Raw genomic sequence first — 13,192 nt, forward strand, 5'->3', positions numbered from 1 at the left:
CAGCTTCATCCAAATAACTGCTATCTTTCATTTTCAGAGATTTGAAGCCAGAAAATATCCTGCTCGATGATTATGGTAAGTATCAGAGGTTTACAGAGATTCTTTTGTTTACAAGATTATTTCGTAAAATAGATTAAGTTAGTTTCAGGATACATATTGCACAGAGATAAATAATACTCTGAAGTAAATAAGAGGTTCAGCATATTCTAATACTGTATGTTGGGGTGGGCAGAATGCTAGGACTCATGCTGTACATCAGGGTGTGCTCTAGAGAATGTGACTTTGCTGGTGGTGCCTGCCTTTTTTGCATTGTTTTTCCATCTTATTGTTACAAGGCTAACATAACACAAACAACACTTTGATTTCTAAATCTGTGCTCCCCACTCCATTTCAAAAGTACTTTCATCCTTTACTTTGCCAACTCTCATTTTACACAAAGCCAGGTACCCATTTGTTGCTGAGGGCAGTGATAATCAGATCTTATGCTGAATTATAGACCAGATGTAGCCCCTTTTGCCATCAAAGAGTTTCAGAACTATGTCAGCCCATCCATCCACTGTGATCAGTTCAAGATACTTCCCTGCAGTGTGCTACCCATCATCTTTTTCTGGTTTGTTTTAAAGTATATAATGCAATCCACTCTAGTCCATAGCCTCACTGTTAAACTTTCACTGCATTATATCACACTCAGTAACTCCTCTTTTACTTATCAATGAAACTGCTCCAATTCTTGTGTGTTCATTTCCTTAACAGTAAATTGCAAGAGTATTGTAATGACAGCAGTTGTGTTTTTGAGCTAATTTGGAGTCATATTATTATATCTGCTTTTGTGTTGTTTTGTTTTGTTTTTCCCTTACAGGCCATATTAGAATATCGGATTTGGGTCTAGCTGTTAAAATCCCTGAGGGTGAATCGATCCGTGGAAGGGTAGGAACAGTAGGGTATATGGGTAAGTCTTCAGCAACTCATCTTCTTGACATTTCACTAAGATTACCTGAGCTTTGTGGGCTTAAGAAAAAGAATTTTAAAACACTGCACTCAGCTGAATCCAGTTCTGTGCAGCAAGCCTCCAAAAATATTCTAGAGGAAATCAGGAGTTGGGAAAAGGCTGGAGCACAGCAGCTTTTAAAGAGACGGGTCTATATTCCTAAACCAGCAAGGAAAATAAAAAGAACATACAACAGCAGGGGGTCTAATGTTTTTAGCATAGATTTATTTTAGTAGTATTATGTGCTTAAAAGAAAGAAAATGTTTCTTTCTCATTGCTACTTTGCATAGTAGTTAAAATGTGTATGTTCATGATGAAGTTGGTAAATTCATGCATCTGTTTTGCTGTTTGGACAGGGGAGGCTACGTAAAAGAAGAGTAAAGATTTGTACATTAATTAAAAAACAAACAAACAAACAAACACTCTCCCTAATTAAACTCGATCTGTTTTTGGAAATGAATGTAATTGTTTTCATGCATTCTGTGGGTGAGCATACTTTGTGGAATAAAATTTGCGTATATTTATTCGACTAAATAGAAACTAACTGATATGAGTCACAGTTATATCAATACTCTAGTGAAAGCAAGCATATCAGCTGTCATTTCTAAGATTTGTTATCTCAGTGTGAGTCTGTGTACACACCAAGACTCTGCCTCTGTCTGTTTGTAACTATGTACAGAAGGTGAGGACGTCTGCAAGGAAGTGCTTGTATGCCCAAGACCCATTTGCAACACACACAAAAAAAAGTATTTGTTTTTAAAAGGAGGGAACGATAAGTTATAAATTGAGTGAAAAGACAGAATTTGCTTTTGAGTAAATGTCAGTGTCGTTCACAGGATGTGTGCTTGTATGTCATTTCTTTCTTAAATGGATAAGCCTGGAAGCACTCTTAAGACTGACCCACCATCCCTTTATTTTTTAAATTGGTTTGGCTTGGTAGAAAACTCAGAAGAGTGTGAACATGGCATGTGGTATGACATGTTGAGAAAAGAACATTGCATGTAACATTTTTGTTGTAATTCCGTTACCAGAAATCATGAGGTATTTTAATATTCTACCTACTGTTCTCTCTTCCTGCCAATATCAAACATTGTTATAAGAGACATCTTTCTCTTCCACAGCCCCAGAAGTGTTGAACAACCAGAGATACACACTCAGCCCTGACTACTGGGGACTGGGCTGTCTCATTTATGAGATGATTGCTGGGCAATCACCATTTCGTGGAAGGAAAGAGAAGGTGAAGAGAGAAGAAGTGGACAGAAGAGTTCTGGAGACTGAGGAGGTGTATTCCCATAAGTTTTCTGAGGAGGCCAAGTCCATCTGTAAAATGGTAAGGTGCTTAAAGGCACAGCGTGGCAGCTTCTTTGGGAAGCTGTATCTGACATAGTCTCAGAGGTGATGTGGTACTGTAGAGAGCCTGCAGAGACAAACAGTAATCAAGCTCATCTGTTGATGGGATGACTGCATTCTTTATTCATTCAAATTGTTTTTATTTGGGATTTCTTCTCCATGAGATTCATCACGGTCATCTTGAGTCCTCCCCGAAGTTTTATGGCCAAGGGAGCGGTATCTATTCTCACGAGACTTTGAATGTTAGTTTGTAGTCAAGAATGCTTTTCTGTCTTTTATAATATCACAGAAAAAAATAAAAAGGACTTGATGATACAAGACTTTCAGTGTCATCTGCAAGGAACTGAAAACCCCATGCTTCCATTGTGTTTTGTGGGAGCTGGGGGTAAGCAGGACAAAGATTATGCAATGAAATTATTGTGACACTCATATGTCCCACCCATCTCACTAACTTTGTTAGCAGCTTTTCCCCACGGTGCCAAAGCATCCGGCTTTTTTAATACTGTTGAGCTGTCCTTTAAAATGTTTTCTCACCCTTTCAGCTGGGAGTCATTTTCATAAAGCACAATAGCCATGTCTCACAATGGAAATCCGCAAACCCTCTGAGAAATCTCAAAGCTGTGTCTGAATTTATCAATGTCTTGTCGACATCCATCTTTAGAAGGCTGAATTGTAACTTGGAAAGGGATGTGGCCTTTTTCTTGATTTGTTTGTTAAAGAGTGAAGTCTCCTTTGGAGACAGTGACATATCTATGTAAACTGGTAGAGAAAGAATGAAGGGAAAGAAAGATCAACAAATAGGTAGTGAGTGTTGCAGCAATATCTTGTGCAATAGGCAGGCAAACAACATATCAACAACATTCTGGTTGTCTGGCTTCATGAAAAGACAGTGAATTCTCCTTGCAAAGTAATAATGGTAGTACTGCCAAGTATTATGTGCCTGGAAGTCATTAACTCACAGTGCACCAACACATTGCTGAATCCCCAGGATAGCAATTAACTGACATCACTCTTGATAGATACTTCAGGCCTTACGCTGCCCTTAAACCACAATTCAGAGCCTCTAGTGAAGTTAGAGTGAAAGGATCTAGGACAGCCACAGGATCATACAGACCATTTCATGTGCTCAAAAAGTCTGCCATCTTTTCTTTAGGAGCATCTCAGCTCATACTAAGTGAAGAACAGTCTGCTGGAGTGGCAGAGTTTGTGCATTTCCAGGTAATTAGCATGAAATGAAAATGCCATGAAGAAAAAAATGATACTCTCATTTCTTGTTCTGTAGCTAATTTCAGGTATGAAGCATAACAGAATAAAAAAATATTTTGCAGAGAAATGATGGAGTTGATAAGAAGTTCAGTGGTGAGAATTCAATATAGCATTGACGGGAAGGTGCTGAAAATGACTTACTGCTCCCAGGGGAACAGACAAAGAGAGTCAATATGTTGTAGTGGTCATTTTCATCTTCAGGCCATAGAACAAGCCCATGGTTTCAGGGAACCTCAAAAAATCATCTATTTCATTCCCTTGCCTCAGGGAGGCACGAATTCTATGTAAATCACTCCTGACATCTTGGTCATTACTGCTTCCACTATCCAATCTCATTGTGCTTCTTTAGGTAGTTTGTGCAAACTCTTAATAGATCAAAAGACAATGCTGTTCTTTGTGAGTATTAATGGATTACAATTGCTGTGCCTTAAGAGTGGGAGAGCCTTACTTCTGATACTAAGCATGATGAAACTTGCAGTTTTCCACCCAAAAGTCATTTTGTTCAAGTGATTCTTAAACAATCCATGATTCAAATATATTTTCTCAAGTTGTTTTTGCTCTTTATATTGAAAACCAGAACTTTGTTGCTTTGTATGAGCAACTTATCAAAGAAACAAAAAAGCCATAATTAAGCTTCCATTATACCTGCAAAACAAAGCGTAAAGTTGTAGTACAAAAATCCAACTTAGGATGTCACAAAGATCCAAAATGAAAGGCTTTCTTCTAATGGGCTTTTCTGGCCAAGAGTGAGGAACATGTCTCCACCATGTCCACCGTGTCTCCAGATCTTCTCTTCAGACCTTACTCTATGGTCTGATAGCATTACCATCAGGAAATATATTGTCTTTATTCATTCACTCATGAAAACCCTCTAGTGTCACCTCATGTCAACCTTCCCCTCCTGGATGCTTATGCCCTTTGCATTTTTGCAGGCATATATCATAGCTTCCATTAATCATTATCCATCCAATATTTCCATATTTCATTTTCTAAGTCACTTCCCATAAATCAGCCCTTATTTTGGACTGAAACAGAGCTGAATAATAAATAATTAGGAACAGGGGCAGCTGACTTTCTGGGAAGCTCCCCAACCCATAGTTCCCATATAACATAACAGCTTCATGTTTTGTTTTGTTGGTTTTTTTCCTCTGAAAAAATCCAGTCTTTCTAGGAAATGCTCCCTGTTTGTCATTGTTATGACTTGTACTTCACTGATGTACATGCATGTTTCCCCTGACAAGTGCAGTCTTGCATCCAAGGATGTGACTTGAAGCACATTCAAGTCAACAGTATTGGATGGCCCTTACTGGTCTGCCTTTCTCACTCTGACAGTGTCCTGTTTGTCTACATTTCCTGCAGACTAGCTTTTATCTTATTTCTTATTCCTACAGCTCCCATTTTAGTCCACAAAAGGGATCTCTGGCTGGAAGGTGCAAAGAAAACAGAGCCAGACTGTTCTCAGTGGTGCCCAGTGACAGGAGGAGAGACAGTGGACACAAACTGAAACACAGGAGGCTCCCTCTGAACATCAAGAAATGCTTTATCTCTGTGGAGGTAGTCAGACTCTGGGACAGGTTGCCAAAATGGGATGTGGAGTTTTCAAATTTGAGGACAACCAACACTGGACAGGGCCTTGCACCTGCTCATAGCAACTCTGAGAAGAATCAGAGTTGAACTAGACACCATCCAGAGGTCCCTTCCAAACCTCAGTTTTATAATTCTTTCCTTCCTGAAGTGCATCCCCAGCCAAATGAAAGATGATGAATTCTTTTCTTCATAAAAGCAATCTCTTCTATTTTTCTCACACCACCAGAAACAGTTATCTTTCTGCAACTACTACAGTCTGCTTTCATCCCTCCTCTCTGTTTTTGTCCCTGGAAGCCAACTTATCCACACATTTTTACACTTTAAAGTTTATTAGTGTTGCCTGAGAATAATTCTTGGCAGAATAACTCACTCTTCAAATGATTATTATTGCTATTGCAAAAGATGATAGCAATGCTTTACTATCACTCATGCCTGAGGGAGATTTGACTCTTCTGCTTTGGGCTACACTGGGCTATGATTCTCCTTGGCCTCCTTTTGTTGTTAATGCATTTGTAAAAATGCCTTCTGTTATCTTTTGCAACAGTGGCCAGATTAAGTTCTAATTTTCTCACTGCACATCCTAGCAACATCCCTGTACTCTTCTCAAGTTCCCTGCTCCTTCTTCCAAAGGTGGTAAATTCTTTTTCCCCCAGTTTCTGTGAAAGCTCCCTGCTCAGTCAGGCTGGTCTTCTTCCACACTGGTTCATTTTAGCACATGTGGGGATGGCCTGCTCCTGTACCCTTAAGAGTCCCTTCTTCAGGAATCTTCCTGGGCACTTTTGCCCTTCAGGACCATCTCCTTCGGGACTCTCGAAACCAATTTCCCTAACAGCCCAGAGTCTGCCTTTTGGAAGGCCAAAGTAGCAGTTTTGCTGACCCCCCTCCTGACTTCACCAAGAATAGACATCTCTATCATTTTGTGGGTGCTATGCCCAAGAGGGCTTCTGACCTTGTCTCCCACCAGTCCTCCTCTGTAAACAGCTGGTCTAAAGAGAGTCTCCCCTGCTAGGCTCTCTTCCTAGCTATGTCAGGAAGTTATCTTCCACGTGCTCCAGGAACTTCCTAGACTGTTTCCTCCCAGGCCCCGTGGAGGCAGCAGACTTTCCTATGGGAAGGATCAGGTCTGCAAATTGGGCCTTCTGTTCCCCTCTAAAGGGAGTGTCCTATGAACAAAATAAAGTCCTGGAAAAAGTCTCAGACATTGCATAGTTTGAATCCCCAGATGGGATCAAATTTTGATACTGTTACGTCACTCATATCAGAGTTCTTTACATCACGACAAAGAACTTTAATGTAATTTCACCAAAGCTACTCAAGACTTTTCTTTGAAAGACCTATTCTAGTCAAGCATTGTCTGAAAGCTAGACTAAATCCTTACTTATATATATCCAGTACCATCTGGAGGCTTATTATCAGGATATAAAGCTCTGCTGCTTGGTATCAACTTCATGCATGATTGGATGACCTAAGCCATCTTCAAATCTGCAGCACAGTGAATTCTCCATAGGCTCTGGCTGTAAAATTAGACGGAAACTGTGTTTGGTTGGATCACTGCATTGCCATCCTAGGAGGGCTTATCATCAGATTGATGCAGTTGCTTTTATTCTGCTCTCTTCATTTTAAATACTTACTTTGAAAAGGAATTAAAAAAATAAAAACTACAAAAACCTGTAGAGATGACTCAAAACATACAAGTGTCATCTCCATTTTCTTTTCCTGGAGAGATTCCCAAATGGAATGCACATTTCAGGCTCACATGCAGGTTTACAATTACAGAATTCTTCCGGAGCTGCAGGAAATGCTACAAGATTCTTTATTCTTAGGAGAAAGGAAGGGGTTTTCCTTCTGAAAGATACTGTAGTCTCTCCTATCTCTTAGCATCCACAAGAGGCATCTAGTTTCATCTGTTGCCACTTCTAGAGCTGGCTTCCTCCAGAGCTTACCAAAACTCCCCAGTTTCTTATTTTCTTTCTGTTGTGCCTCTCCAGGAACTCTCCTCAAGAGAGATGTCAGCATCTCTCGACAACCCTGTCTTAAGCAGGGAAGCTGCCTGGCTCCTGGTTCCCAACCAGGAGGAAAGCAAGGCTGATTTTCTACCTGATCTCCTAAATGCTGCTGCTTCTCTTCAGCCCTCCCAGAGCCATTTGCCCCTTGCTCTCTAAGTGAGCCCCTGCCAGGACTGCCCTGGCTTTCACGTGCAAGGAGTATTAAGAGCACCGGTAGGACTCCCAAGGGCTTGGTACCATGGCAGTCACAGACGCTCGGGAAACCCAAACCACTCCTCTGACGTGCACGGCAGCAGAATCTCCCTTGGGCAAGACCGGGGAGTTTTGCTAATCATTTCAGTGCGATCTGTCTGCAAATACCATGTGGGGAAAGCACGAGAGAAGACTACTGCACCGCAGCTCTAGTGTTGGAGCAGGAAGGCAGGATACGGGAGAGGAGGCAAGACGTGAGCATTTCTTCCCCCGGGACACCCAGGCACCACAACCCCCTGCCCCGCAGAAGAGCTCCCGGCACAGCTCCGAGCCCGTTCACCCATCGGGACTCATCTGCGGGGCACCGGAAGGCCCCGCCGCCCGCTGCCGCACTCCGCAGCGCTGCTCTTTCCTCTGCTGCCCCCCGGCGGCCGCCGGCCCTCCTGGCAGTCGCGCTCCACTCCGCCGGGGCCGCTCCAGTCCTGTAGGTCCCAGCCCTCGCCCCTCCCTTCCCAGCCGGCTCTGGGGTAGCGGTGGGCCCGGAGGCTGCCCTACCGGCTTGGGTGAATGCCTCAGCCCCTACCTTCAACAGTCATTTAAAAATCAGAGTGTCAAAAGAGCTGAGCAGTGTGCATACCTGTCAGCCTGGCTGCATGCCTGACTCCAGGAGATGCCCTTCTCATGGAAATGGACTGTGTTTTTATCTCCTCGTGCATGGATTTAGTCTTTCCCCCACAGCGAAGACTCCAGCAGAACTAATCTAAAAGCTTTTGTAAACACAACTGTCTTCAATATACACGTCGTTTTCTGTTGCACTAAAGCACACATTATGCATCTCTTTTAACAGGCAGCTGGAATGTCCAGGCAGACTACAATGATCTCTGAGTTACACTTCTCTGCTGTAGCAAGGGGAATACCATGCAGACATCCTTGAAGTTGAATGGAAGAAATAAATGGAAACAATTTTGTTAACATTCCCTTCTCATTGCATTGCCTGAAGTCAGTGGTGCACTAAGAAAGGTCCTTGTCACAGGCGATCATCTTTTTGCAGCAGTCATCTGTGTGCTGAGCTCTGCCCCCTCTTCAGCTGTTAGATATGCTCTCTTAAGACACTGATTTAGCCTGCTTGATTCTATACGCATGATATAAAAGAAGAGGCATTCTGCTGAAGGATTGGCTGTATACTCTCTTTTCTTATCCACCAACTAGTGCGTGCCAGAAGTGTTCTTCCACTTAACTGTTTTCTTGCAGTTAAATTACTTCATCCATACAAGGTCCTCCAGGATCTGCCATCCCTGTGTTTGTGTATATGGACTTGCTTACCTTACACACTGAGGCAGCTGAGTTTGGTCAATCTCCTTTGCTCCATTTTGAGTACCCAGGAAGTAGGCAGGACTTGCTGTAGCAGGAATTGGTGGAGCACTACCCTGCTCTGAAAACAAAGCTGAACTGAGGGTGGTTACTGGTACTGGTGCATTGAGCTATCTTCTGAGTGCAGCCATGTAGTGCCATGGACAAAACACCCCCTGGCTTCAGCAGAGATGGGCCCATGAGAACATAGTAGAGTATTCTGCACTGAATAGAGGAGAATATAATTTGGTAGTGAAGTAACCCAGCCTGAGCAGCACAGGAAAACTATTCTTACAAGAGTGCAATGAAAAAAAAAAAAAGAAGAAAGAACAGAGAAAAAGCACATTGGACTTATGAATATATATGTTATGAGCATGTCAGACCTTGTCTAGAAAGTGTTTGTTGAAAGTAAGCAGAAGAAGCAATCACTATTTTGACTTTAAACACTTTACAGCAGGTAATTTCCAAAGTGTTGGACCAACACTTGAAACAGTGGTATCCTAATCCATTTAAGTTTGGCCGTTAAATAGCAGCAATTACAATTTTCCTCTGCACATCCCTCTGGGCATATTCAAAAATGACTGCAGATATAAATATTATTGAAAAACTCTTCCTATTCTAACATTTTTGCCCATCTTCTTGGCATATTTCAGCTCCTCACCAAAGATGTGAAGCAGCGGCTGGGCTGTCAAGGTGAAGGTGCAACAGAAGTGAAGAGGCACCCTTTTTTCAAAAGCATGAATTTCAAGAGGTTAGAAGCAGGAATGCTGGATCCTCCCTTTGTCCCTGATGTAAGTACGATAGGCGGAACACCCACTGGCCTATTTCAAGAGAGTTGTTTCCAAAACTTCTCTTTCTTAGAAATGTCATCACTATATCTATGGGTACCAGACCTAGGAAGATGTGATGAGCAATAGTGCTTAATAAGCATGGTGGTTGGGTCCCTATGAAGGGTGTTATCCTGGGTCTTGCTTCATTCCCCCTAACTTTACAGTCTTCCTGTATGATACTGGAGGTACCACTTGTAGTATTTATGCCTCAGTTCCCAAACTTTAAACTTGGAAGCTTTGTGTTCCCTTGTCTGCAGTATTAGTGTGAGAATGAATATGTTTAGGACCAGACTGTGCAAGGAAAAATCACCAGTGTAAGCCATGTGAATACATATAGTTATATAGATACATATGCAAAGATAAGACCAGAATTACAAAGTCCAAAGCTCTAGAGAGCTGAGGAATGCACTGGATTCTTATTTTAAAAAGACATTTGTTACAAAAAGTCTGAAGCAGGTTCAGACATCAAGTGTCACCTCAGGCAGAATGCTTGGACCTGAGATAGTGTTCTGAACTTGCTAGTGCTCATGGGGAATAGAACCCAATACTGAGTCCTTACCTATATTCCAGTCTTGCACATACTGAAAGTCTTTGTTGCATTGGCAATAAGAAAACTTTTTCCACCCTTTTGTGGTATAGCTCTCTACCCCAGTGCACAGAATTATCTGATTATTTTCCTCCTGCAGGGCTTGCTTTCTGGCTAGGCCTCCTGTCCTTAAAGTTCCCATATGGTTCTAGGGAAATACTGCCATTTTAACATATTAAGAAAAGTAACATCTTGGCAGCTCTCATTCACATTGCTGCAAACTCAACCAAACCAAAGTGGTTTAAAAGCTACAAAAGTTTACTTTAGCTGCTCTGGTTTTGCTTTACATTTTACTATGTGGCCTAGTTATTCCTGCCAATTAGCCCATGGTGTTATGACCTGCTTTAGTGGGAAGAAATAGGAGACAAGCTACTATTTCTTTCTGATGTAGAAAATTAGAAAATTCTGGGCTGAAATTTGGGATTCGCCAGAGTGTATTAAAAGCTTAACTGTGGCATGTAAGGCCCAGAAGGCACCTCTTAGAGACATATTTGCTGAAGCCAGGCCGCATAAATTTTTATGGCTATTTATTGGGATCTCAGGAGCTGGCCCTAATTTAAATTATTTGGCATTTCATCCATAGATTTCCAAGTCTTTACTGAAGTCAGATGAATCACCCAAAGCTACATAGCCAATGGCAGAAGTTATAATCTAACCCATATTTCTCCATCCTCTTCTAGTCTTCTGTGTCTCCACAAAAATGCTGTGGATTGCATTCATCAGAAAGGCAGAGGGATGCAGCCTCCAGCAGATAGGACTTTCATCAGGAGTTAGTTTGATTTATTGGTCACAGTGCTCAGCTCCAGATAAAATACTGCATTCAGCCCACTGGTCTTGCAGTCGCTGTATCCTGTGTTGACAGTACAGTTCAACCTGTTCTTGATTTTGGTGGTTGGGCTAGTCCCTCAAACTACCCCTCAGTGATTCCTGTGCACCAAAATGTAGCTCTGTGTTGCTAATGGAAGATCTCTAAGCACACAAATGACCACGCTATATCAGGTAGCTAGTGATGACTTTTTCTGTTTTCTATGGCTGACTGATGGAATATAAGCTAGAAGAGCATCACTGCAAAGTGTCCTGCCTGTAATCCCGGAAAATTAAGTAGTTTAAAAAGGTGAAGCCATTTGACTATTTATTTGAAGAAATGCAGCCAAGTTAAAAGAGTTAATAGAGGTGATTCTGGACAGCTTCCAGCAGCTGAGCTATTAATACAAACAATGGAAAAATGCCAAACCTCTTCTGTTTTCTTTAGCAGTTGGAATACATTCCTTTAAATTTTTAAACTCCAAAACCTGCAGCTATCTCAGCAGAACACTTCTATTTGAGGTCTTTTTTCAGAGCTGTCTCCAGTATGTCACTCAATATTCTGTTTTTCCATCTCTAAAAAATGTACTGAAGGATTTGATTTTTATTTTCTTGCACTTTCTGTCCTTTTCCTCTCACCTCTTTGCCATATGCTATGTGGATGACTAAAACCCACTTTGGCTGCAATGATGCTTTAAAGACTTCAAAGTGGGACTCTTAACATGCTTAAAGCAAAATCAGCCTTTGATGATAAACATGCAGGCAGAACAAGTCTAGAGAAGCAGGATGCAAATAGTCACACGTTGTGAGTCGTTCTCACTTGACTGAAACTGGAAAAAAGCACATGGTCAGATTTGGAATTATTCTTTCTCTTGCTGTTTTCTAATTCTTCTGCTGAGATAGCCCAGAGCAGTATACTGCAAGGATGTGTTAGACATCGAGCAATTCTCCACAGTGAAAGGAGTAAACCTGGACCAAACAGATGATGATTTCTATTCCAAGTTTTCCACAGGATCTGTGTCTATTCCATGGCAAAATGAGGTAAGGATGTGTCATAGTAAGATGACTCCAATAAAACCCCTAACAGATGTTTTAAGAGAAGCTATATATTTCTAGTAATATATAGCTACTGGATAACTTGCCAGACTCTAATGATTTCATGAGTTACAAATGGCCTCTTTCAAGATCTATAATGTACCACAGATGTCAAGTTCAGGTGGCTGTGTCTGCTGGCTGTGCATATTTGTGTAAATTGGCAAGGAACCTACTGTACTTCCTTCTCCTGTATTTCTAGTGGGGTATTTTGACAGCAGCTCAGAGAAACTTCCACAGGATGGATGGAGGTCCTAATGGAAACTCTGCCATTTGTGATCCTCATCTCATCTATTGTTCTGTACCTGCAGTAGGACCTCAGCTGCAGCAGTATCTGCAAGCTTAATCTTGAATTGTTCCAGGGTTTCCAGATCTGAGTCTTTGTTTCTATTTGACACGAAAGCAGAATGAACAGTTGGTTTTGTAAATCCAACTCTATATCAAACAGCAGATCCTCTTGGGCAGAGGGGTGCCCAAGGGGATTTTGTGAGTATGCCTGAATTTACCTAATATTCTCCACAGTAGTAAAGAATATAATAGAAAGTTATGTGGGGCAGCCACTGTAAGACTGATATGCAAACATACAGAGCAGATTCAGCCTCTTTTTCATACCTAATATTTACCTTCCATAGCCACCAACGGGGGTTCAATGTTAGATTTCCTAATATATTGCTCAAGCCTTTGATGGCAGATGGTGATCCCAATCCTGACTTTGGACAAACTGGTACTTTTGGAATATATTTAATGCAGACGTATCACTTCTTTCTTATTGCATTACACTAGATGATAGAAACGGAGTGTTTTAAAGAACTAAATGTGTTTGGACCAAATGGTACTATTTCACCAGACCTAAATAAAAGCTACCCCCCGGAGCCACCCAAGAAAGGATTGCTACAGAGAATATTTAAACGACAGGTGAGATATTTTTTTACTAAAATCAGGAACACTGGTTTATATGGTCAGTGTCACGTCCATGTTCTAGTGGTATTTTTTCTGTGACAAAGACAGTACACCTTAGAGAGGGTTGGCTGTTATGGTTACCTGGCAGTTTCCTGACTAATACTGCATAATCACAAATTTCCTGCCTATTTCTTGTGATATTTTCTTTAATGACCAGAACGTTTGTTTTTTTTTTTTCATC

General features: G+C 41.4%; 1 protein-coding gene across 2 annotated transcripts in view; it reads left to right on the forward strand.

Annotated features, from left to right (window-relative positions):
• The window catches only part of GRK5 (G protein-coupled receptor kinase 5), a 166,460-nt gene that overhangs the window by 144,560 nt on the left and 8,708 nt on the right, over positions 1–13,192 (forward strand). For both annotated transcript variants that reach the window (XR_016468870.1, XM_031597397.2), the window contains exons 10-15: positions 38–75; positions 860–949; positions 2,110–2,318; positions 9,393–9,530; positions 11,863–12,000; positions 12,835–12,966. Coding sequence is in view for 1 of the 2 variants with exons in the window: in XM_031597397.2 (XP_031453257.1) it covers positions 38–75; positions 860–949; positions 2,110–2,318; positions 9,393–9,530; positions 11,863–12,000; positions 12,835–12,966 (745 nt within the window). In the remaining variant the exon portion in view is untranslated. The remainder of the gene's footprint in view (positions 1–37; positions 76–859; positions 950–2,109; positions 2,319–9,392; positions 9,531–11,862; positions 12,001–12,834; positions 12,967–13,192) is intronic.

The sequence above is a fragment of the Phasianus colchicus genome, chromosome 8, assembly GCF_987193195.1.
Source record: "Phasianus colchicus chromosome 8, bPhaCol1.hap1.1, whole genome shotgun sequence".
NCBI classification, from domain to species: Eukaryota; Metazoa; Chordata; class Aves; order Galliformes; family Phasianidae; genus Phasianus; species Phasianus colchicus.